Source organism: Pongo abelii, chromosome 18 (assembly GCF_028885655.2).
Source record: "Pongo abelii isolate AG06213 chromosome 18, NHGRI_mPonAbe1-v2.0_pri, whole genome shotgun sequence".
Classification (NCBI taxonomy): Eukaryota; Metazoa; Chordata; class Mammalia; order Primates; family Hominidae; genus Pongo; species Pongo abelii.
This window is the reverse complement of record NC_072003.2, coordinates 67,068,101-67,094,949: the sequence shown is the minus strand read 5'-3', so window position 1 is coordinate 67,094,949 and position 26,849 is coordinate 67,068,101. Positions and strand designations below refer to the sequence as shown.

The window sequence follows — 26,849 nt, the reverse complement described above, 5'->3', positions numbered from 1 at the left end:
CCTCAAGTGATCCACCCGCCTCAGCCTCCCTAGGTACGGTGATTACAGGTGTGAGCCACCATGCCCAGTCATCAAGGCTCATCCTCACCAAGTTAGCTTTCAATTGCTACAGCATCTTTTTTTTTTTGAGATGGAGTCTCACTCTGTCGCCCAGGCTGGAGTGCAATGGTACAATCTCCACTCACTGCAATTTCTGCTTCTTGGATTTAAGCAATTTTCCTGCCTCAGCCTTCCGAGTAGCTGGGACTACAGGCATGCGTCGCCACACCCGGCTGATTTTTATATTTTTAGTAGAGATGGGGTTTCGTCATGTTGGCCAGGCTGGTCTTGAACTCCTGACCTCAGGTGATCCACCCACCTCGGCCTCCCAAAGTGATGGGATTACAGGCGAGAGCTACGGCACCCGGCTGCTACAGCATTGTAACAGAGGCAAAGGCGCCCCCTAGAATGCAATGCAACTGCATCTGGAACATGAAAAGGTATACTCCTCACCATAAACTGATACTCTTGGTGTATGCATCTGCTCTTGTGGGTTTTGTTGGTATGAATCAGTCCTGCCAAATCTGCTGAGTAACCAGATAAGACTGTACCTCTTTCGAAGCTGAAGACCAGATAGAGAATGCCCACATCAAGGTACACCCATCTTGGGAAGTCCTGTCATGGGGCCATTTATTTATTTATTTATTTTGGTGAGACAGAGTCTTGCTCTGTCACCTAGGTTGGGGTACAGTGGCACAATCTTGGCTTACTGCAACCTCTATCTCCCGCATTCAAGTGATTCTCCTGCCTCAGCCACCCAAGTAGCTGGGTTTACAGGTGTGTGCCACTACACCTGGCTGATATTTTGTATTTTCAGTGAAGAGGCGGTTTTGCCATGTTGGCCGGGCTGGTCTAGAACTCCTGGCCTCAGGTGATCTACCTCCCATCGGATTTCCAAAGTGCTGGGATTACCCAGTTACTTTTATTTAGTCATATGCCCCATGCTAGTGTCTTCAAAGTATCAAATAAAACATATTATCAAGTGTCTGAGTAGAAATTAGGGAGATGTTTAAAAGTAACTAAGTCACATTAGTGAAGAATGTGCCCATGTGCAGCATACTGTTTATGATTAACACCCACTTGATCATGGTCATCTGACAACCAGCACAACAAATCTAAAACAAGAGTTGTCATTAGAAATTTTTAAAAGCCTAAAAAACAAAAACAAGAGTTGTCATATGAAATGAAGTACAGAATATGGATAGAAGAAAGTTATTCTGCATGAAAAACCATGTGAGAAGACTTGCAACCAACTTCCTACACTGGGATAACAAACAGCCCAGGAGAGCTTAAAGAGAGGTTTAGTGCACAGAGTCCCTCTACTTTAGAGACCTCAGGAAACCTGGCCACAGCCAACATGAAGCTAATATCGGAATATCTGAACACTAAAGTAAGTAGGGTGTTCAAATAAATGTTTGAATTATCAGAATGGTGCCTTAACTTTTCCATTCTGAAATTATAAATTACTTATCTTCCTTGACGTGAAACAACCAGAAACAAAAAATGTTAAGGTTTGCTTTTGAGATGGAGTCTCACTCTGTCACCCAGGCTGGAGTGCAGTAGCACTATCTCAGCTCACTGCAACGTCTGCCTCCCAGGTTTCAAGCGATTCTCCTGCCTGAGCCTCCTGAGTAGCTGGGATTACAGGCACCCGCCACCACACCTGGCTAATTTATGTATTTCTAGTAGAGATGGATAGGGTTTCGTCGCATTGGCCAGGCTGGTCTCCAACTTCTAATTTCAAGTGATCTGCCCACCTCAGCCTCCCAAAGTGCTAGGATTACAGGCGTGAGCCACCGTACCCGGCCACTTTTTTTTTTTTTTTTTTTAAATAAACATAGGATTTCACTTCTATTTCTTTTCTTTTCTTTTTTTTAGACGGAGACTTGCACTGTCGCCCAGGCTGGAGTGCAGTGGCGGGATCTGGGCTCACTGCAAGCTCTACCTCCTGGGTTCACGCCATTCTCCTGCCTCAGCCTCCCGAGTAGCTGGGACTCCAGGTGCCCGCCACCACACCCAGCTAATTTTTTGTATTTTTAGTAGAGACAGGGTTTCACTGGGATTTCACTTCTATTTCAAATGTTCTTCCTCACAGTACCAGGCATCTATTGCCTGAGACTTCTTTTTTTTAAGAAAGAGGGTGTTGTTATTTTTCATTAAATTTTCTTTACATTTGTCTAGAATAACTAAGTCCAAGTGCTTACAATAAAATCATGATTACAAAAAGGGCATCATAAGAAATAAAAACTTCCTTTAAATTCCCACTGGAGTCAGCTTGAATGAATACTAAAAAGCCAAGTCTGAGTATTTGCTGTTGTAGCCCCCAACATTCTTATCCAGCACCTGTGTGTGTGTTAAGGTGATTCCTCAGGAGGGTGACTGTTCTGAATGCCCTGCCACAGAGATGGCACTTGTGTGGTCTCTCATCAGTGTGGCTTTTCATGTGACGATCCAAATTTGAACGCCGTGGACACGTGTAACTGCAAAGCTCACACTGGAATGTCTTCTTTACACCTATGTGCAAAATAAAACACTTACTTGCTGCAGAGTTTCAAAGTGTTAAGATTAATCCTAATCTTAAATTTCTACAAATATATTTGACTAGCTTTTAATAACAAAACCCAATATAAGTCATAATTATCTCATGTCACTAATACATTTCCTTCTTCTTTGGGATTAAAAAAAGAGCATTCGATCTGGAAAAAACTTATTTTAGACTGGTTTTAAAGAACGGTACCCACATAACGACCTTTTTACAAATACGGTTAATATAACATGACTTGCATATGCACTGTGTTGTATGCTTATCCCAAAATGGTTTTATGAAACCACTATGGATAAACTCGTTTTACCTTTCTTTTTAATTTTTGTTGGCTTTGGAGGCTTCATATTACCAACCACTTTCTCTGCATTAACCTCTGATAGCAGACCCTCCTGCTGTTCTTCCTCAAAATCGTAGACAGACACATCTACATCTTTGCCCTCCTCTGTATAACGCAGTTTGCTCTTTTTGGTTTTCTTTGTTTTTTTGGCTGGTGGCTGATAGTCTGGGTCTTTTTGCCAACTAGGATCTTCCTGGGGTGGAAGTTCCCCTTGTTCTAGTGTCTCCACCTCTCCATTGGCCCCCACTTTAACCACCTGAAACCCTTCAGGCAAAGGTAGGGTGTGGCATATCATGGGTTCACTTTCCGCAAGGCCCTCTTTAGACACTTCATTTTCATAAGCCCCCTGAAGTTCTTCTACTGAAGTGGTAGCAACAGGTACAGTCACAGGAACAGGTACTTGAACAAGCTGAAGCTCTCCTATGTTTATGGGCTGTTCCTCCATATTTACAACCTGTAAAGTTATAATCTGGGTATCGTCCACAGCAGCCTCTGCTTCTGGAGCCACTGTGCCCTCCATTACTTCAGTCTTCATCTGAAGAAGGGTGGGGTCCAGCTGTTCCATCATCACCATCTGTACACTGCTGTTGACATCCTGGACCACCTCACCCCCATCTGTCTGGTTCTGGGGTAAGTGGCAGGCATCTTCTTCCTGGCCCCCTTCCCGGCGTCTCTGGTAAGTCTTTCTCTCCTTTCCTTTAATAAAAGTTTCAGACTCCTCCACAATGGCTTCAACTGCATCACCTTCCATTTCCCCTGCCTTTATTAAGGGAGAACACAGATTGTTATTTAAAGCAAAGCATGTCTAAATAAAAACATACATTTTAAAACAAAAAGACCCTTTGGTGAATGAATTAGGCATCAGTGGTTGTTAATGTTAAAAAAGACACAACAGACATTATGTGCCTCTTGATGAAAGAAACAACTACTACCGGCCGGGCGTGGTGGCTCATGCCTGTAATCCCAGCACTTTGGGAGGCTGAGGCGGGCAGATCATGAGGTCAGGAGATCGAGACCATCCTGGCTAACATGGTGAAACCCCGTCTCTACTAAAAATACAAAAAAAATTAGCCGGGCATGGTGGCGGGCGCCTGTAGTCCCAGCTACTTGGGAGGCTGAGGAAGAATGGCGTGAACCTGGGAGGCGGAGCTTGCAGTGAGCCAAGATTGCACCACTGTGCTCCAGCCTGGGGGACAGAGCGAGACTCCGTCTCAAAAAAAAAAAGAAAAAGAAAAAGAAAAAACCACTACCTATAATGCAATTTTGTCAAACAAACCCCAAAACTCTGAAACCAATCAAGTCTCTAGATCCAACCCAATTAACAGGAAATTGGTGACTCAGGATGTTAAATTCTACTACAGGGATTAAATCAGTGAAATCCATACTAAGGGAAACACTGCAAGATTATACTCAGGTTCTTCTGCAAATAGATAAGAAGAAGAATACAAGGGAAGACTGATTGGAGGGAGAACCAGTAGATCAGTAGTTCTCAGCCTGGGGTGACTTTGCCTCTAGGAACATTTGGCTCTAACACATTTTTCGTTGTCACTACAGGGCTGGGATGTGCTACTGGTATCTAATGGGTGAAAGCTAGAGATGCTATTAAACATCCTCCAAGACACAGGTCAGTCCTCCACCACAAAGAATTATCAGGCCAGGCCAGGCACGGTGCTTCACGCCTGTAATCCCAGCACTTTGGGAGGCTGAGGTGGGCGGATCACAAGGTCAGGAGATCGAGACCATCCTGGCTAACATGGTGAAACCCCGTCTCTACTAAAAAATACAAAAAAATTAGCCGGGCGTGGTGGCGGGCGCCTGTAGTCCCAGCTCTTGGGAGGCTGAGGCAGGAGAATGGTGTGAACCTGGGAGGTGGAGCTTGCAGTGAGCCGAGATCACGCCACTGCACTCCAGCCTGGGCGACAGAGCAAGACTCCGTCTCAAAAAAAAAAAAAAAAAAAAAGAATTATCAGGCCCAAGATGTCAAGAGCACTGAGGTTGAGAAACTCTGATATAGATAAAAGAGTCTTAAGAGACAGTAATCAATCACAACACATGAATCTTCTTTGGATCCTGATTCAAACCAATAAATGGTGAAAAAGATGTGACACAAGACAATCAGAAATTTCAACTCTGGATATCTGATGATATTAAAGAATTACTAACAAAACTAATTCAAATCTTACACATGTAGTGGGGAAGATACTGGTAAAGGACATAAAATTTCAGTTAGTGGGAATAAGTTCAAGAGATCTATTGTACAACATGACTATTACAGTTAACAATAACATATACCTGAAAATAACTGAGAGCAGATTTTTAAGTGTTCTCATCACAAAAAATGACAAGGATGTGAGATGATGCATATATGAATTAGCTTAATTTTCTGCAATTATGGGGTCTTGCCATGTTTCCAGACTGGCCTTGAACTCCTGGGCTCAAGCAATCCTCCCACCTAAGCCTCCCAAAGTGCTGGGATTATACGTGTGACCGAGCCACTGTGCCCGGGTCTGCCAATGTTTTGTAAAAAGCTTTATTAAGGTAGCTTTATTAAGCGTGTGGTGGCTCACGCCCATAATCCCAGCACTTTGGGAGGCCAAGGTGTGTGGATCACCTGAGGTCGGGAGTTCGAGACCAGCCTGAACAACATGGAGAAACACCGTCCTAACTAAAAATACAAAATTAGCCAGGTGTGATGGCGCATGCCTGTAATCCCGGCTACTTGGGAGGCTGAGGCAGGAGCATCGCTTGACCCGGGAGGTGGAGGTTGCGGTGAGCCGAGATTGCACCACTGTACTGCAGCCTGAGCAACAAGAACGAAACTCTGTCTCAAAAAAGAAAAAAAAACCCACTAAATACACCTCCAAATTTTCCTTGTATTTTGTTTTTGGTGATAATATTTTATCATGAGATCCATCCTCAACATAATTCAAAGTGCGTAATGCTATACAATTAATACAGGAACTATGTTGTGTAGCAGATCTCTAGAACTTATACATCTTGCATAACTGAAACTTTATACCCACTGAACAGCAATTCCCCATTTTCCCCACCCTGTCAAAGTTTTTTGACCTTGTTTTTTGAAGCCCAACTCAGAACTTAGATCCAGACTGCAATGACCCTGTTTGTAGACACTGCACAAAACTGCCCAGGTCATACCATCAACTTGACATTCACCTCTCTCCTGACAATGAGATCATGAATTCCCTGAGAATAAGAATTGCATCTAACAAGTCATTTTTTGTTTTTGTTTTTTTTTTGAGACGGAGTCTCGCTCTGTCGCCCACGCTAGAGTGCAGTGGTACAATCTCTGCTCACTGCAAGCTCTGCCTCCCAGGTTCACGCCATTCTCCTGCCTCAGCCTCCCGAGTAGCTGGGACTACATAGAGGCGCCCACCACCATGCCCGGCTAATTTTTTTGTATTTTTAGTAGAGATGGGGTTTCACCGTGTTAGCCAGGATGGTCTCGATCTCCTGACCTCGTGATCCGCCTGCCTCGGCCTCCCAAAGTGCTGGGATTACAGGTGTGAGCCACTGCGCCCAGCCGGTTTTTACTTTTTTTTTTTTTTTTTGAGTCGGAGTCTCGCACTGTCGCCCGGGCTGGAGTGCAATGGCATGATCTTGGCTCACTGCAACCTCTGCCTCCCAAGTTTAAGTGATTCTCCTGACTCAGCCTCCGGAGTAGTTGGGATTACAGGTGCTCACCACACCTGGCTAATTTTCTGTATTTTTAGCAGATACGGGGTTTCACTATGTTGGCCAGGCTGGTCTTGAACTTCTGACCTCGTGATCTGTCCGCCTCGGCCTCCCAAAGTGCTGGGATTACAGGCGTGAGCCACCACGCCCAGCCACGGTTTTTACTCTTTAGCACTGTGCCCAGGCTGGTAAGTACTCAATAAATGCTAACCAAATTGAATATATAATAGAAAACAGAAAACAAATCAGCCAATTCATAGTTTTTGGCTCTATTATATCTTGTGAATGGGCCAGGTACGGTGGCTCACGCCTGTAATCCCAGCACTTTGGGAGGCCAAGGCTGGTGGATCAGTTGAGGCCAGGAGTTCAAGACCAGCCTGGCTAACATGGCAAAACCCCATCTCTACTAAAAATACAAAAATTAGCCAGGCGTGGCGGTGTGCACCTGTAATCCCAGCTACTTGGGAGGCTGAGGCATGAAAAGAACTTGAACCCTGGAGGTGGAGGTTGCAGCGAGCTGAGAACATGCCCCTGCACTCCAGCCTAGGGGACAGAGTGAGACTCGGTCTCAAAAATAAAAAATAAAAAACAAACAAAAATCTTGTGAATGACATTACCTAAACACGAGTAAAATAGGGGCCAGGCGTGGTGGCTCAGGCCTGTAATCCCAGCATTTTGGGAGGCCGAGGCGGGCAGATCACTTGAAGTCAGGAGATGGAGACAAGCCTGGCCAACACAGCAAAACCCCGTTTCTACTAAAAATACGAAAATTAGCCAGGTGCGGTGGCACATGCCTGTAATCTCAGCTACTCGAGAGGCCGAGGCAGGAGAACTGCTTGAACCTGGGAGGTGGAGGTTGCAGTGAGCTGAGATCGGGCCACCGTACTCCCTCCAGCCAGGGCAACAGAGCAAGCCTCTGTCTCAAAAAAATAATAATAATAATTAAAATAATAATAACAATAAAAATAAAATAAAAGGTATAGCTGGGTGTGGTGGGGTGTGCCTCTAATCCCAGCTACTTGGAAGGCTGAGTGAGGCACGAGAATTCCTTGAAGCCTGGAGGCGGAGATTGCAGTGAGCCGAGTGCCACTGCACTCCAGCCTGGAGTCTGGGCGGTAAGAGTGAAACTGTTTCAAAAAAAAAAAAAAACCAAAACAAAACATTGAAGTGTTTTGTATTTTCGGCCAAGAATACAGCTCAAACAAAGCTTTTGTTAGTCCTATTAGAGACACTTTTCTCCAATTCTCTGTCTAGGCACCTTAACATTGTATTATATCCACGTTAGCAGTCAGAGAAGATTCCTTAAGCCAGGACCACCTGCGAGGCAGCACAAGAACTACAGAGAGAATGACATTACCTAAACAAGAGTAAAATAGGGGCCGGGCGTGGTGGCTCACGTCTGTAATCTCAGCATTTTGAGAGGCCTGGTCCTACATTCTAGGAGTTACTGTCTAACATAAAGGACAAAATAGGTAGCACAATGGTTCAAGGTGAAATTACGTAAGTTTGGAGAAAGATAACACAACCAGGTGTGATAGAAAAATGCTTCATAAACGTGGAATTTGAATGGAACCCTGAAACATGAGTAGGACATTTAAAGGCAAAGTTTGACAGCGGAGGGCAGAGGGTGTATTCTGTAGGGGAAAGGTTTGGATTTTTGGGTAGAATAAATACATGTGGGAATTAGTTATGAGTAAGAAAAAGAACTGGCTTAAAGCACAGGACAGAGGAGAGGGTAGTAACACAGGTGAAAGATATGCTGGTTGCCTCCCATAGTTTGAACGGTCTTGAATAACAAAATATCTCAGATGACTGGCAATGGAAAACCACTTATGCTTTCTGGGCAGAGAAGTAAAGATTCACTCATTTCACAAAGAACAGGACTTAATTTCCTCAAAAAGTGTGTCTCTATTTTTGCAAAAACTACATGATACACTTACCACCCTTCTGGCTCACAAAGCCCCTCCGTACCTGACCCCATGATAACCTATTCAGATTTATGTCTTGCCCTCTAGTACTTTCCCCTTCAGTCAAGCTGTCTTTTCATCCAGACACAGTTCCTACTGTCATCTCCCTGTCTTCACTCCGTACTTTACGTCTGATCCACTCCTCTCAACATCAGCTCATCCTTGGCACAACAAAGCTTTCTGAGGTTCTTGTGGCCACTACTTTGCTCCAAATGTGTTTCTGATAAAATAAGGACACAGTTTAGCACTTAAAATTTTCTCAAAACGATCTACTTTCCCAGTTGGGTGTGAAAGCTCTTTAAGGGCAAAAGCCAGGCTTGAAGCAACATATATTTTTGGACAGATTCAGCAAACCCCACCATCTGCCTGGAAAAAAACAAGGCTCAAGGTAAACTCCCGAGGTTGTTGGATTGCCAGTTTGGTTTATTCTGCCATTACCTTCTTTCTTTCATTAGTCCGTTGTTCTCAACAACCAAGAGAAAAATACAACAACATCCAATGCAAAGGCTTCTCTTACTACGCTGTTCCATCACAGTGGGGACAAATATAAAAAAATGTTACCGCAGAAGGTGGGGATCAAAGAAAATTTGTAGAATGCTTTATAATTCGCCTATAAATTAAAAATGAGCAAACTGCTAGCATTTTTATTATAAGATCTCATTTAGGCCAAGCATGGTGGCTCACACCTGTAATCCCAGCACTTTGGGAGGCCAAGGAGGGTGGATCATGAGGTCAGGAGATTGAGACTATCCTGGCTGACACGGTGAAACACCGTCTCTACTACAAAATACAAAAAATTAGCCGGGAGTGGTGGCGGGTGCCTGTACTCCCAGCTACTCGGGAGGCTGCGGCAGGAGAATGGCGTGAACCCGCAAGGCGAAGCTTGCCGTGAGCTGAGACTGCGCCACTGCACTCCAGCCTGGGAGACAGAGCGAGATGAGACTGTCTCAAAAAAAAAAAAAAAAAAAAAACTCATTTATACCTCTGATTGTAAAAGACTAAGCATAATCCTAACTATAATTAATTTTATATACTCAGTACTGTTCGGACAGATGATCCTTAGAATAGAAATTCTCTATGCTGGCACTGTTCAATAGAAATATAATGCAAGCCACAAACATAAGCCACATTATATGTAATTTTAAGTAAAAAAATTTCATATTAAAAAGTAAAAAAACAAAAAAAATCCAGGTGAAATTAATTTTAGTAATCTATTTTACTTAACCTGGTATGTCCAAAATATCATTTTCAAGGTTTAATCAATTTTAAAAATTGTTGGCCAGGTACGGTGGCTCACATCTATAATCCCAGCACTTTGGGAGGCCGAGGCAGGTGGATCATGAGGTAAGGAGATTGAGACCATCCTGGCTAACATGGCGAAATCCTGTCTCTACTAAAAATACAAAAATTAGCCGGGCGTGGTGGCGGGTGCCCGTAGTCCCAGCTACTCGGGAGGCTGAGGCAGGAGAATGGCGTGAACCCAGGAGGTGGAGCTTGCAGTGAGCCAAGATTGCGCCACTGCACTCCAGCCTGGCAACAGAGCGAGACTCCGTCTCAAAAACAAACAAAACAAAAACAAAACTAACAAAAAAAATTGTTATATTTGAGACACAGACTTGCTCTGTTGCCCAGACTGGAGTGCAGTGGTAGGCTCACAGCTCACTGTAACCTGGCCGGAGTGCAGCAGAATGGTCATGGCTCATTGCTGCCTTGACTTCCTGGGCTCAGGTGATTCTCCCACCTCAGCCTCCCGAGTAGTTGGGACTACAGGTTCATGCCAGGCACCAGGCTAATTGTTTTGTATTTTTAGTAGAAGTGGGGTTTCACCATGTTGTGCAGACTGGTCTCGAACTCCTGGGCTCAAGTGATCTGCCCGCCTCAGCCTCCCAAATTGCTAGGATTACAGGCATAAGCCACCATGCCTGGCCTCTAATTTTTTTTTTTTTTTTTTTTTTTGAGACAGAGTCTTGCACTGTCGCCCAGGCTGAAGTGCAGTGGCGCAATCTCGGCTCACTGCAAGCTCCACCTCCTGGGTTAACGCCATTCTCCTGCCTCAGCCTCCCAAGTAGCTGGGACAACAGGCGCCCATCACCACGCCCGGCTAATTTTTTGTACTTTTAGTAGAGATGGGGTTTCACTGTGTTAGCCAGGATGGTCTCCACCATCTCCTGACCTCGTGATCCGCCCGCCTCGGCCTCCCAAAGTGCTGGGATTACAGGCGTGAGCCACCGCGCCCAGCCTTTTTTTTTTTTTTTTTTTTTTTTTTTGAGAGGGAGTCTCCCTCTGTCGCCCAGGCTGGAGTGCAGGGGTGTGATCTCGGCTCACTACAAGCTCCGCCTCCCAGGTTCATGCCACTCTCCCACCTCAGCCTCCTAAGTAGCTGGGACTACAGGCACCCACCAGCACTCCCGGCTAATTTTGTTTTTGTATTGTTAGTAGGGACGGGGTTTCACCATGTTAGGCAGGATGGTCTCGATCTCCTGACCTCGTGATCCCCCACCTCAGCCTCCCAAAGTGCTGGGATTACAGGTGTGAGCCACCGCGTCCAGCCTAATTTTTTTTTTGGTAATTTTTTTTTGTAGCGGTGTGTTGCACAGGCTGGTCTTGAACTCCCAGCCTCAAGTTATTGTTCCATCTTAGACTACCAAAGTGCTGGGATTACGGGTATGTGCCGTCATGCCCAGCTATATTTTACATTTACAGCATACCTTAATTTGAACCAGTAAAACTCTAAATTCTCAACAGCAACATGAGGCTAGGGGCTTCTGTACCGGACAGCATAACTTTGTACTTCTGTTATTCAAAGTATGGTCCGAGGACCAGCAGCACTGGCTTCTTAAAAACACAGAACTTCACGTCCCACCCTTGACCCACAGAATTAAATTTTGCAATTTAACATTATACTATTACTGTTTCCCCATTAAGATTTTCTTTTATTTTATTTTTTCTTTTTTTTTTTGAGATGGAGTTTCACTCTTGTTGCCTTGGCTGGAGTGCAATGGCACAATCTCGGCTGAACACAACCTCCAACTCCTGGGTTCAAGCAATTCTCCTGCCTCAGCCTCCCGAGTAGCTGGGATTACAGGCATGCGCCACCACACCTGGCTAATTTTGTATTTTTAGGAGAGACGGGGTTTCTCCATGTTGGTCAGGCTGGTCTCAAACTCCTGACCTCAGGTGATCTGCCGGCCTCGGCCTCCCAAAGTGCTGGGATTAAAGACATGAGCCACTGTGCCCGGTCCCCAGAAAAAAATTTTTTAAGAGAAGTTTTTCAGTCCCTGAAAAGCCCCAAAAGTTAGTATCCCTGCAAAGGGAATGATAATCCAGATGTCTGGAGCTAGGAAACATACAAAAAAAGTACTTAACTTTCCTCCCTTAGGTCCCTTCCTTTGTCTCTGAGTACTCTTTCACCAGCCTCCCTGAGCACACCAAGGCTCCGCAGCCACCAACTAAATGAGCTTGGCAAAGTGGGTGGGTTAGTCGTCCGGACTGTGGTATCACCATAAAATGGAGCTCCTAAGACCAGATCCTTATTGTGTTTATCATCTAGGTGAAAAAGTGAAGCTTAGATAAAAAAATTTTATTATTCAGTCAACTTCTGTGTAGAGGATGAACAGGAGGTTCCTCCAGACTGAGGAAGAACAATCCAGGCAATCGGGGATGAGGGGCTAAAAGGAAGGAAAACTGGCATCTTAATTCTTCTCTGCCTCTGCTGACTGGTGAGTGTGAGGATGCAAGGGCCTAGACTCCAACACAGAGACCCCAGAGGCCTGTATCCTTGGGGGGCATGGATCAGTCCTTCCTCCTCTTGTTTCAGCCAGTTCTTTTTTTTTCTTTGAGACAGAGTCTCGTTCTGTCGCCTGGGCTGGAGTGCAGTGGCACGACCTCAGCTCACTGCAACCTCTGCCTCCCAGGTTCATGCGATTCTCTTGCCTCAGCCTCTTGAGCAGCTGGGACTACCAGCGCGTGCCACCAGGCCCAACTAGTTTTTGTATTTTTAGTAGAGATGAGGTTTCACCATGTTGGCCAGGATGGTCTCAATCTTGTGACCTCGTGATCCACTCGCCTCGGCCTCCCAAAGTGCTGGGATTATAGGTGTGAGCCACCGCACCCTGCCAATTTTTTGTATTTTTAGTAGAGATGGGGTTTCACCATGTTAGCCAGGCTGGTCTCGATCTCCTGACCTCGTGATCCACCCGCCTCGGCCTCGCAAAGTGCTGGGATTACACGCATGAGCCACCACATCTGGCTGCTTCAGCCACCGCACCCGGCTGCTTCAGCCACTTCTTAGCTAGCTCTATGTTGCTTAAATCTTGCCCATTTATAACTCCGCTCAACCCCATTGCAGGATTTAGTATCTGTCATCTCTTTTTTCCTACCACGCTCAACTTTACACTTGCTGTCTCTAATTCTTTCCTTACTTTCCACTCACCAGTTTGGTTTCTGATCCCCAATACTTTACGGAGCTGCTCTGAGGCCAGCAATGGCCTTTAATTGGTAAATCCACCGAGGCTTTTCTGTCTTTATCTGACTTGACCTCTCTGTGGAATTCAGCATTCTAGTCTAGGCTTTATCCCAGAATTATGCCAGACCATCAGCAAGCTGGGTATACTTGGGCCACATGGCCTTATCCCCTACAGAACTGCTTTTATCGAGTTTCACTTTGGCATCATGCCTTAGCTTACACTAAAAGATATGTGGGAGAAATTGCACTGGGAGTTAAATACTTGGAAAAGCTTTTCTTCAAGGAAATTTTTTTTCTTTCATTGTGAAACCTATGTAACAGGATCATGTTGCCATTTTTTTAGCTGGCTACATCTTGATTAATTTGTTGCCTCTCAAACCATGTAATAACTTTCTATTGTAATTTGTATTTTCTGGTTTATTTATATCACTTATTATCTGTATTTCCTAAGTATTTCTTCAAGTTCTTTCTGGAACAAGATGGGCTATAAACTTGAAAGTGTATATACAATCTATTCAATAAATATAAACCACTGAAATATAGGAAAATATACAGAAACATAAAAAGATACAAGAAAAAGAATAACGTGAACTGAAAATGTGCAGGGTCTATTTGAAGATTATAAAACTTCCATTGGCCAGGTGCAGTGGCTCACACCTGATTGCTAGGACTTTGGGAAGCTGAGGAGAGTGGATTGCTTGAGCACAGGAGTCTGAGACCAGGCCTGGGCAACACAGTAGGACACCATCTCCACAAAAACTTTAAAAAAATTAGTCAGGTGTGATGGTGCATGCCTGTAGTCCCAGCTACCTGGAGGCTAAGGTGGGAGGATCGCTTGAGCCCAGGAGGTTAAGGCTACAGTGAGTAGTGATCATGCCTCTGCACTCTGGCCTGGGCAATAAAGTGAGACACGGTCTAAAAAAAACTAAGAAAAACAAAAACAAAAAGAAAACAACCCTTCCCCTCCAGCCCCAAACTCCTCCAGGAGGCATTTTAAAAACCTCACTAAGTAAGGACACTATTATCTATATCCATAAAGCTACATAATTCATATAATGTGGTACTGTTACTACTACAGGCAGACAATTTAAACAGAAGAGAGAATCCAGAAACAAAGCCTAGTAAATAACTGTCATTTTAAATCAGTAGGGAAAAGAGAATTACTTCATAAAAGGCATCAGAAAAACAGTTAACTATTTGGGGAAAAAAGGAAGTTATCTTTAATCCATTTGGAATGTATCTGTTGTATGAAACAAAGAAGCATTGGCCGGGCCAGGTGTGGTGGCTCAAGCCTGTAATCTCAGCACTTTGGGAGGCCAAGGCGGGTGGATAACGAGGTCAGGAGTTCAAGACCAGCCTGGCCAACATGGTGAAACCCCGTCTCCACTAAAAATACAGAAATTAACTGGGCATAGTGGCGGGCGCCTGTAATCCCAACTACTCGGGAGGCTGAGGCAGAGAACTGCTTGAACCCAGGAGGTGGAGGTTGCAGTGAGCCAAGATTGCGCCACTGCACTTCAGCCTGGGCAACAGAGCGAGACTCTGTATCAAAATAAAAAAAAAAAAAGCATTAGTGGCCAGGTACAGAGACTCACGCCTGTAATCAAAACACTGCGAGGCCAAGGCCAGCAGATCACTTGAGCCCAGGTGTTCGAGATTGGCTTGGGAAACATGGAGATACTCCATCTCTACTAAAAATACAAAAAGTCAGCTGGGCTTGGTGGTGTGCGCCTGTGGTCTCAGCTACTCAGGAGGCTGAGGTGGGAGGATCCCCTGAACCTGGGGAGGTTGAGGCTGCAGTGAGCCATGATTGTGCCACTGTACTCCAGCCTGGGCGGCAGAGTGAGACCCTGTCTCAAAATGAAACAAAACAAACAAAAACACACACAAAACTTAAAAAAGAAAAAGGTGAACAGCTTTCTAAAAATGAGGAAGGCTTTGTGCTTAGAAGTGTTAAGTAATAAGAGAAATCAGAAGAAATGATTGAGATTTTAAGCACCATAAAATAAAGAAAAAAATTCCAGGCTGGGTACAGTGGCTCACACCTGTAATCCCAGCACTTTGGGAGGCCAAGGTGGGTGGATTCCCTGAGGTCAGGAGTTGAGACCAGTCTGGCCAACATGGTGAAACCCCACCTCTACTAAAAATACAAAAAAATTAGCCGGGTATGGTGGCGTGTGCCTGTAATCCCAGCTACTCAGGGAGGCTGAGCCAGGGGAATCGCTTGAACCAGGGAGGTGGAGGTTGCAATGAGCCAAGATCGTGCCACTGCATTCCAGCCTAGGTGACAGGGCGAGACTCTGTCTCTAAATAAATAAATAAAATAAAAATAATGTATGACAAAAACATGTTGAACAAAAACTAAAAAGAAAATGGCCAACCATGAAAAAAAATCTGCAACATCTATGACAATGGATTAACCTCTTTATCATATATATAACTGTAAAATTTACAATGAAAAGATAAACACTGAAAGAAAAAGCTGGGCAAAGGACACAAACAGATGACTGAAAATACACAAAAGCAGATGAATAAGAAAAAAACCAAACCTCATTAATAGTAAAAGAAATGCTAAACTAAAATAATGTGACAGCATTTGCCTCTGTTAAACTGCTATGGCTGTTTTGAAAGATACTCCCTAGACTGGGCATGGTGGCTCATGCCTGTAATCCCAGCACTTTGGGAGGCCAAGGCGGGCAGATCACGAGGTCAGGAGATCGAGACCATCCTGACCAACACGGTGAATCTCCGTCTCTACTAAAAATACAAGAATTAGCTGGGCATGGTGGCGTGCACCTACAGTCCCAGTTACTCGGGAGGCTGAGGCAGGAGAATTGCTTGAACCCAGGAGGTGGAGGTTGCAGTGAGCCGAAACTGTGCCACTGAACTCCAGCCTGGCGACAGAGAGAGAGACTGTCTCAAAAAAAAGAAAAGAAAAAGGAAAAGATAAAAAAAGAAAGATACTCCCCAATGTTGTCCTTGGTGCAGTGAAACTAGCACAATTCTACGAAGGTAATTGGTGGTGTGAATCGTAGACATCAAAAATAGTGCTTTAATACATAATATGGAGAAAATGTTTGTTCTATATTTAAAAAGGGAGGGCGGACAGGAGAGGCAGAATGGAATCACTGTTAAGAGTCAGAGACCTGCATCCCAATTCTGGTTTTCCTAATTAGCATTGTGACCTGGGGTGAGATATGCTACCTTCTCGCTGCAGTTTTCTTTTCTATAAAATAAGGAAATGGTACCCATTTCACAGGCTATCATAAAAACCCAATGAAACAATACATGCATGGTGCCAACTGCCATCCTCTGTATCCTTATACTGCCAGCCAAGAAGACATTCAACATGGTTAACTCAACAATATATGCTTTTTTGGCTTCTTAGCTTTCTAATTAGATTCCTAGAATCTAATCTTATCTAAACCTTTGATAAATTTTCCCCACAAAAATGACTTCTCTGATAAAGTACTGGATTTCTGTAGGATGAAGGCAGCAATCAGTTGACAGAAGCTGGTGACTGACTAAATCCAGGAATGAAGGAGAAAGAGTAAAAAAGAAACAGAACAAGCCAGGATGGTGGTTTGTACCTATAAGTTCCAGCTACTTGAGAAGCTGAGGCAGGAGGATGGCTTGGGCCCAGGAGTTTGAGGTGAGTCAAAGGAAGGGTGGGGGAGGGTGGTGGGAAGAGACACAACAGCTTTGCAGGCTGGCCAGTCTTGTTCTATCCAGAATATTGATGCCACATTAAACCTTCCTGAAATGAGGCTCAAAAATTCCAAAAATTCATGATTGGTGATGCTGACTGAATCAGGTCCAAATTCTCCATCTTAGCTCCCAGAGCTCTGTACAATTTGTTCCCATTCCCTTCCACCCACCCAACCTCACCTTTGACCATTTCCTGCTGGGCATCTTCTACATCAGTATCTGATGTCTTGTCCCTTCCCAGCTCAAGTCACCTTCTAAATCAAAGTCATCTCAACCTTGACCAGTACAAACTGACTGCAAGTTTTAACTGTAGCATAATGTTCTATGTGTTTTTCCCCCCAGTATTAGCTTTTTAAGGGCAGTAACTATGCCTTTTATTTCTGTAGTCTCTATAGCAATGGATACAAAACAGTGTTAGACAAACACGAATTCTCAGTGACTGTCAGATGAAACAGGTATAGATGGTTCCTGCACAAGACAAGAGCAAGAAGGGAACATGGAAAAACAAAACACTGTTTATATGCTAAGTGAAAGTCTAAGTATATGAATTTACCTTTATTGCTCTCTTTGCATCACTATTTTTTTAGTGATGCAAAGTTTAGAAACTGTGAAAGACAAAGTTTCATTATGTTGCCCAGGCTGTTCTCGAACCCCTGGGCTCAAGGGATCCTCCCACTTCATCCCCCACAAAATGCTGAGAATACAGGCGTGAGCCACTGCAACTAGCCTGTGTCAATTCTTACACTTTTTTTTTTTTTTTGAGACAAGGTCCCACCCTGTTGCTCAGGCTGGAGTGCAGTGGCACAATCAAGGCTCCCTACAGCCTTGACATCCTGGGTTCAAGTGATCTTCCCACCTCAGCCTCCCAAGTAGCTGGGACTACAGGCATATGCCACCATACTTGGTTCACTTTATTTTACAGAGAGGGGATCTCACTGTATTGTCTAGGCTGGTCTCCTAAGCTCAAGTGGCCTCCCAAAGTGCTGGGATTACAGGCATAAACCACCATGCTCAGCCTGTGTCACTTCTTAATAGAGAAAAATTAAAATTCCCAAAAACACAATTACAGGTTAGATTTTTTAAAATCCTGCCATGTAAAAATGGAAGCTAATTGTGAATACACTAATTTTTGAAGACATTAAGGTTTAGTAATTTATCACCTATGATTATGACTACATAGCAAATATGTCAGACAATTTCCAAAGGAAAACAACCAAAACAACCTTTTATACTCACCACTGCAGAGTTTAGTCAGTTAAGTAGACTGGTTATTATACTAGGAATAATCCATGTGTACTGAGAATAAGACAGTAGAAGAGAATGATTTCCAGCAGTCTATTTTATAACTAAACCCACAACTTTTTAATATACTACTTACTATCCATTATAAGGGGCAACTGATTGCTAAAAACCCCGACTTATTTCCTGGGGAGATCAGAAGTCTGTCTGCATTCTCTTGGTAAGAAATACATTAGCAGCTCTAAGACCCCATGAACTTTCACAAGCCACAGAAATTCTGAAAGTCAACATGAAGGGTACCTAACAAATGGCCTAACAGAGGTTGATACCAACCCTCAGACATCATAAGAAGGCAGAGAACGCACAGCCATAAAAAAGAATGAAATAATGTCCTTTACAGCAACACAGATGCAGCCGGAGGTCATTATCCTAAGCGAATTAAGGCAGGAACAGAAAACCAAGTATCTCATGTTCTCACTTATAAGTGGAAGCTACACACTGGGTACACATGGGCATAAACATAACAACAGACCCTAGGGATTAGGAGGGGGAGGGAGAAAACGGGGTAAGGGCTGCAAAACTAATCACTGGGTACTATGCTCATTACCTGGGTGATGAGAACAATTGTACCCCCAAACCTCATAATCATACAATATACCCATGTACACAAAAAACTTGGACATGTACCCCCTGAATCTAAAATAAAAGTTGAAATTGTAAAAAATTTTAAGAGAACAGAAGACACCTTGCAGCTTTCTCTTTATATGTATGTATAAAATATATATTAAAAATAATATATTAAAATATAAAATATATACAAATATATAAATATAAAATATATATTAAAATATAGTAAATATATAAATATAAAATATATATTAAAAATTTATACATATATATATAAAAAATTTCTTTTTCCAGATGGAGTTTCACTCTGTCACCCAGGCTGCAATGCAGTGGCGCGATCTCGGCTCACTGCAACCCCTGCCTCCCGGGTTCAACCGATTCTCCTGCCTCAGCCAGCCTCCTGAGTAGCTGGGACTATAGGCACATGCCATTGCGCCGGGCTAATTTTTGTATTTTTAGTAGAGACGGGGTTTCACCGTGTTGGCCAGGCTGGTCTCAAACTCCTGAGTTCAAGTGATCCACCCGCCTCGGCCTCCCAAAGTGCTGAGATTACTGACGTTGAGCCAGCCACCAACGCCTGGCCTCTGTACATATCTTTTTTTGATGTTGTTGTTTTTGAGACGGAGTCTCACTCTGTCACCCAGGCTGGAGTGCAGTGGCACGATCTTGGCTCACTGCGACTTCCGCCTCCTGGGCTCAAATAATTCTAATGTCTCAGCCTCCCGAGTAGCTGGGACTATAGGCGCATGCCACCATGCCAGCTAATTTTTATATTTTTAGTAGAGACAGGGTTTCACCATATTGGTCAGGATGGTCTCAAACTTCTGAGCTCTTGTGATCCACCCACCTCAGCCTCCTAAATTACTGGGATTACAGGCATAAGCCATGTTGCCTGGCCTTATTTATTTATTTTTTTAGACAGATTCTTGCTCTGCTACCCAGGCTGGAGTGCAGTGGCACAATCCCGGCCACTGCAACCTCCGCCTCCAGGGTTCAAGCAATTCTCCTGCCTCAGCCTCCCAAGCAGCTGGGATTACAGGCGTGCACCACTATGCCCAGCAAATTTTTGTATTTTTAGTAGAGACAGGGTTTCACTATATTGGCCAAGCTGGTCTCAAACTCCTGACCTCAGGTGATCTGCCCGCCTCATCCTCCCAAAGTGCTGGGATTACAGGTGTGAGTCCTAAAATTACCGCTTGACTACGGAGAGAGCTCAGAAGGCTCCAAAGACCTAAAACCTCATCTTGACCTTCCTTTTTCATCCACAAAATGAGGAGGTGGATGGGACATTCTCTGTCAGGACAACAGATCTTTAAATTAGAAAAATTTAAATTAGAAAATTAAATTAGAAAAATTTAAATAGATCTTTAAATTAGAAAAATTAAAGATCCAGTCAATAGATCTTTAAATTAGAAAAATGTTGAATGAAAAGCTTAGTCTGGTATTCTGACTATAGAGAATGTTAAATGACATTAGGACAAGGAGAGAAAAAAAAGCAATTATAAGTCATCAGGTCGGGCACAGTGGCTCACACCTATAATCCCAGCACTTGGGGCGGCAGAGCCAAGAGAATCATTTGAGCCCAGGAGTTCAAGAGCAGCCTGAGCAACATAGTGAGACCTTGTATCCACTAAAAATTAAAAAAAAAAATTAGCCAGGTATGATGGCATCCATGCGTAGTCCCAGCTACTCAGGGGGCTGAGGCGGGAGGATCGCCTGAGCCCAGGCTGCAGTAAGCTATCATCATACCACTGCATTCCAGTCTGAGTGACAGAGCAAGACTCTGTGCCCCACTCCCAGCCCAAAAAAAGTGATCAGTTTTTCCTGAGGATGAAAAGAAAAGCTAAGTAACTTTCACTAGATGCAGGACACTAGCCAAAATGAATAAAAGTTATTAGCTCTTTTAGAATAAAAGCTAGGTTTAAAAGTTAAACAAAATAACCATTTTATTCTGCTATTCCTGAAAACATATACGCCATCATCTTATCTGAGAGCTTAAAATACATCAAAGCAAAGTATCAGTGAACTAGTACCAGGAAAATCGTAGACTACAATAAAGAATGAGGAGGAGTTGAATTGGGAGAATAACTTGGACTGAGAAGCAGAAAAATAATAGTGACCATTTCTTTCACAGTGATTGGGAACGGAAGCAGCCTTTATCTGAAGCAGCACTCATCTATTTAATCACAACTGTACCTCTCGCTTCTCTTCTCTGACATTAATTTTCATTTATTTTTTGAGACAGAGTCTCGCTCTGTCATCTAGGCTGGAGTGCAGTGGTGAGATCTTGGCTCACTGCAACCTCTGCCTCCTGTGTTCAAGCAATTCTCAGCCTCAGCCTCCTGAGTAGCTGGGATTACAGGCGCGCATCACCACGCACAGCTAATTTTTGTATTTTTTGTAGAGATGGGGTTTCACCATGTTGGCTAGGCTAGTCTCAAACTCCTGACCTCAAGTGATCTGCCCGCCTCGGCCTCCCAAAGTGCTGGGATTACGGTGGCTCACGCCTGTAATCACAGCATTTGTGTGAGCTACCCAGTCCAGGCTTTTTTTTTTTCTTTTTTTTTTTGAGATGGAGTCTCACTCTGTCATCCAGGCTGGAGTGCAATGGTGCAATCTCAGCTTACCGCAACCTCCACCTTCCGGGTTCAAGCGATTCTCCCGCCTCAGCCTCCCAAGTAGCTGGGATTACAGGCACCAACCATTCTGTCCGGCTAATATTTGTATTTTTAGTAGAGACAGGGTTTTGCCATGTTGGCCACGCTGGGCTTGAGCTTCTGACCTCAGCTGATTCACCCTCCTCAGCCTCCCAAAGTGCTGGGATTACAGGTGTGAGCCACCACATCCGGCTGATCACCATGCTCGGCCAATTTTTAAAAGAACAGTTAGGGCCGGGCGCGGCAGCTCACACCTGTAATCCCAGCCCTTTGGGAGGTCGAGGTGGGCAGATCACAAGGTCAGGAGATCGAGACCATCCTGGCTAACACAGTGAAACCGTGTCTCTACTAAAAAAAAAATAAAAAATTATAAAAAAACAGTCAGGGCTTTTTGTATGTGTGTGTGTAGAAATAATTAAAAGGGAAATAAAAATGTTTCTTCTAAGTTAAAAAAAAAAGTTAAGAGCATTCCAGTATTTTGTTAACAATCTCCCCTCCCATTTGTTAATATTAAAGGGTATGGTCAAAACAAAACAATTATTCTAACAGCTACTTGAAGAAAGCCCACTGAAGCTTTGAATCTAGGAAATACATACTAATAAAACATTTGTAATGGCAACAGTGAAGCTAGTATGGGAGGAGGGGAAGGAGTTCTTTTGCTACAAAGAATAAAGGCTAGACAATAATTCTTTCACCAAAAGGTGGCTGATGCTGCTGTAGAAAGGAACTCTCTTACTCTCTTCTTCTTTTTTTTTTTTTTTTTTTTAAGTTCTAACTGTTCTTTTTGTTTTTTTGAGACAGAGTTTCGCTCTTGTTGCCCAGTCTGGAGTGCAATGGCACCATCTTGGCTCTCTGCAACGGCCACCTTCCGCGTTCAAGTGATTCTCCTGTCTCAGCCTCCTGAGTAGCTGGGACTACAAACGCCCACCATCATGCCAGGCTAATTTTTGTATTTTTAGTAGAGATAGGGTTTCACCATGTTGGCCAAGGTGGTCTCAAACTCCTGACCTTAGGTGATCCACCCACCTTGGTCTCCCGAAATGCTGCGATTACAGGTGTGAGCCACTGTGCCCAGGCTCTTAAGTTAATGGAAGAAATGGGGTATTAGGTGTTGAAGTGTCACCTGGGGCTGGAGGCAGGGAAGGGAGAGAGAGTACAAGCATATGTACTAGGGGTAGTCTTCAATCAGTACTGTGCTAAAGCTGACTCCCAGATAAGCTTTGTCTTCTGCACGAGGTTCGGTTCTTAGGGAGCTCCTTGTCTGGCAGGCAGAAAGGACAACAAATAGCTATATAGTGTGATGAGTACTGTAACAAGGGTTAACATACTTCCTACCACTCTGGCATAAAGGATGACTTCAGTGGGTGAAGGGCTTTAAGGAAAGGAATTGCTATAGCTGGATATTAAATGATGAGGTGGACCTTGCCTGACAAACTACAGAACAGGTGAACGGTATATAACAAAAACTTAAATATGTATGGAATTAGACCAATTTTGTGCAGAAGAAATTTAATGTAACTGAGTGGAACTGTATTAAGCCATCTCAAATTAATATTATTATAATTATTTATCTTTTTTAAGAGGTGCGGTCTTGCTCTGTCTCCCAGACTGGAGTGAGCGCAGTGGTGCAATCGTAGCTTGCCACAGCCTTGAACTCCTGGGATCAACTGCTTCTCTTGCCTCAGCCTCCTGGGTAGGTGGGACACTACAGGCATGCACCACTGCACCCTGCTATTTTATTATTATTATTTTGTAGAGGTGGAGTCTTGCTTTGTTGCCTCGGCTGGTCTTGAGCTTCTGGCTTCAAACAATCTTCCTGCCTCAGCCTCCCAACATGTTGGGATTATGGGCATGAGCCATTACCCCCAGGCCTCAAATTTATTATTGTGAGGCTGGGCATGATGGCTCACGCCTGTAATCCCAGCATTTTGGGAGGCCAAGGTGGGTGGATCACTTGAGGTTAAGTTTGAGACCAGCCTGGCCAACATGGCGAAACCCTGTCTCTACTAAAAAAAAAATACAAAAATTAGCCGGGTGTGGTGGCGTGCACCTGTAATCCCAGCTACTTGGGAGGCTGATGCATGAGAATCGCTTGAACCCGGGAGGTGGAGGTTGCAGTGAGCTGAATTCACGCCACTGCACTCTAGTCTGGGGTACAGAGTGAGAATCTGTGTCAAAAAAATATATATATTATTTTAATGTGGTTTCAGAGCCCTCTGTTAAGGGTAGCCTGTTTATTTCACTTATTGAACATTTACACATGAAACCAAAGATAATGCTCATCTGTGAGTCAACGTTGGTGCCACAGTACCAACAGGAGGCGGCCTCCCAAGCACATGCTGTCCTCTCTCTGCTCTTCATAGCCCAAATGACACTTTTGCTGGTGTAGAGTAACCTAAGCTTCACTTCTTGTTCCCCTAATAAGAGACTATGTTAGAGACCACCAGATCCCTCCTTGCCACACTGCAGACCCACATCCCTGGAAGCAGCTCAGAGTTAAGACTGTCTTTGGAGCAGCCCTACAGTCTTTTTCATCACTTGGAATATGAGAAAGACTGAGAATCTACAGCAAGTCTATCACCTTGAATAAATGTATTACAAAATAGGAATAAATTACACACACATATAATGCAGGATTTACACAACACCTAACACATACTTTTATGAATTTTGGACAGATGCTGCCTGAGCAATGATTCCCAAACCTACTCTGTATCAGAATATTCTGGTGAGCTTTAAAAAATATAGATCCCGGCTGGGCGCGGTGGCTCATCCCTGTAATCCCAGCACTTTGGGAGACCAAGGCAGATGAATCACCTGAGGTCAGGAGAGCGAGACCAGCCTGTCCAACATGGTGAAACCCCGTCTCTACTAAAAATGCAAAAATTACCCAGGCGTGGTGGTGGGCGCCTGAAATTCCAGCTACTCAGGAGGCTGAGTCAGGAGAATTGCTTGAACCTGGGAGGCGGAGGCTGCAGTGAGCCAAGATTGCGCCACTGCATTCCAGCCTGGGTGACTCCGTCTCAAAACAAAACAAACAACAACAAAAAAACTACAAAGCCTATCTCAAAACTAATATAATTCTCACATAAGCAATAATAGAATGTATGACTCAATAAGTCTTTTATCTTTTTCCCCCTTTTTGTGGAGAATGGGGTCTTGCTATGTCGCCCAGGCAGGTCCTGAACTCCTGGGCTCAAGCTATCCTCCTGCCTCTGCCTCCCTAAGTGCTGGTATCACAGGTGTGAGCCACTGTGCCTGGCAGAGTAAGCCTTGACGTTTCACTTCTATTGTGGGTACAACCAATATTTTACAATCTCTATGTAGTAAGGACAATCTGTAGGCAAGAAAGAAGGGAAAAAGGAGAAAAAAAAAAACCTTGCAGAAATGGGCACACATGATAGGGTGAACTGTCATGGTTTTTATTTTTATAAATAAAAATTTCTCTGTAACCCAGGACTCACCTCATGAAGGCTACTTAGTAAAGCCAAGACAACTTTTATTTGGTAAAGGGGTTCGCCTATAAAGTTAACATTAAATCAGAAGCTAACAGTTTAAATACAACAATGGATACTTGTACCAAATAGCAATGTGGTAATAATAAATAGCAATATAATGTCTTCGACAACAATCAAGAAAGTTATTGGCTGGGCAGGGTGGCTCACGCCTACCATCCCAGCACTGCAGGAGGCCAAGGCAGGAGGATTGCTTGCGCCCAGAATTTTGAGGCTGCAGCAAGCTGTGATTGTGCCAGCCTGGGCGACAGAGCAAGACTCTGTTTCCAAAAAAAAAAAAAAAAAAAGAAACAAAAAATGTTTAAAAAGTTACCCCCCCTAAAATGACATCTTTAGCAAGTAGCAGGCCAGGCACACCTATAATCCCAAGAGATGGGGACAAGCCTAAGCAACATGGCAAAACCTTGTCTCTACAAAAAGATACAAAAACTAGTCAGGCATGGTGGTGCGAGCCTGTAGTCCCAGCTACTCAGGAGGCTGAGGCGGGAGGATTGCAGGCGCCCAGGAGCCAGAAGTTGCAGTGAGCTGAGATTGCGCCACTGCACTCCAGCCTGGACAAGAAAGTGAGACCCTGTCTCAAAAAAACCCAAAACAACAACAAAAGAGTACAGCAGCATAGGATATGGATAATAAAGCATTACTGAATAGCTACGAAGAATAAAAGAGGCTGAAAAAACAAAGATACACATGTAGAAGTTTAAACAACAAAAGAAACAAAATGTTACTTCGTTTATTTTTTTTTTGAGACAGTCTGGAACCTCCACCTCCCAGGGGGTTCAAGCAATTCTTGTGCCTCAGCCTCCCTAGCAGCTGGGAATACAGGGGCCATGCCCAGGAAATTTTTTTTTTTTTTTTTTTTGAGACGGAGTCTCACTCTGTCACCGAGGCTGGAATGCAGTGGCGCGATCTCGGCTCACTGCAACCTCTGCCTCCCGGGTTCAAGCAATTCTCTGCCTCAGCCTCCTACGTAGCTGGGATTACAGGCGCCCACCACCATGCCCAGCTAATTTTTTTGTATTTTTTAGTAGAGACAGGATTTCACCATCTTGGCCAGGCTGGTCTCGAACTCTTGACCTTGTGATCCACCCGCCTCGGCCTTCCAAAGTGCTGGTATTACAGGCGTGAGCCACCACGCCCGGCCTAATTTTTTATATTTTTGGTAGAAATGGGGTTTTCTATGTCAGCCTCCAGTTTTCTATGTCAGCTGTTCTCAAACTCCTGGCCTCAAGTGATCCACCTGCCTCGGCCTCCCAAAGTGCTGGAATTATAGGCGTGAGTCACCGCACCCAGCCTCAAAATGTTACTTTGAACCAAGATGATCAAAACAAGTAATTTGTCAACTTGGTTACTCCTTAGAAATACTGAAACAAACATGTATAGGAAACAAAAAAATGCGGGCAATACCATAACCAAGAAATTGCATGGGGGTAGGGTGGGGGGCAGGGAGGGTTATATATTTATATATACCCAAAAGACACAATAAAGACAGAGCAAGAAGCAAATACTTTGTTGAACAGGGGGACAGGGAGAAAAAAATTACAAACCAAGAGTCACTATTATTTTATACCCTCAACATAACCTTAAAAATTTTTAAATAGGAGTAGAAAGATATAAGAGATAAAACACAGGAAATACTAAAAAGAATTAGGCTATCTTCTGTTATAGAAGAGTTATGTATCATACCTCTGTAAATGTAAAATATCTTCTACCTGCTTTATAATATGTGATAGTGACCATGCTATTCCAGAGATTTGTTATATTAGAGTTTATTTAAGCAAATAAACAAAAAGTAGTGGTTGGAAAAATTAAAAACTTTCAGTGGTCCAAGTGCACTACATTAAAAACAGAAGTGCTAACCAATACCGCCTCTAAGGATGTTCTGTTCTTATCACATAAAGATGATTGAAGGATTCTGAAAAGTCCTGGGTTAAGATGAGTAAGCTCAAAATCTTATTAGATACTGAATTTTAATATTATCTTCAGTCAGAGCCTAGTAATGCATCATTGCACACGTGGGCAAACATTTTTAAAATTGGTAACATTACTGCTCTTGTTGT

The 26,849-nt window shown here is 43.8% G+C and overlaps 1 protein-coding gene across 2 annotated transcripts in view; it reads right to left on the bottom strand.

The window, feature by feature from the left end:
* CTCF (CCCTC-binding factor) overlaps positions 1–26,849 on the bottom strand; it is a 74,149-nt gene that overhangs the window by 24,604 nt on the left and 22,696 nt on the right. For both annotated transcript variants that reach the window (XM_002826547.6, XM_054534972.2), the window contains exons 3-4: positions 2,892–3,681; positions 2,383–2,553 (exon numbers count right to left, since the gene is read on the bottom strand). In XM_002826547.6, the coding sequence (XP_002826593.2) occupies positions 2,383–2,553; positions 2,892–3,672 (952 nt within the window). In that variant the 5' untranslated portion in view covers positions 3,673–3,681. The remainder of the gene's footprint in view (positions 1–2,382; positions 2,554–2,891; positions 3,682–26,849) is intronic.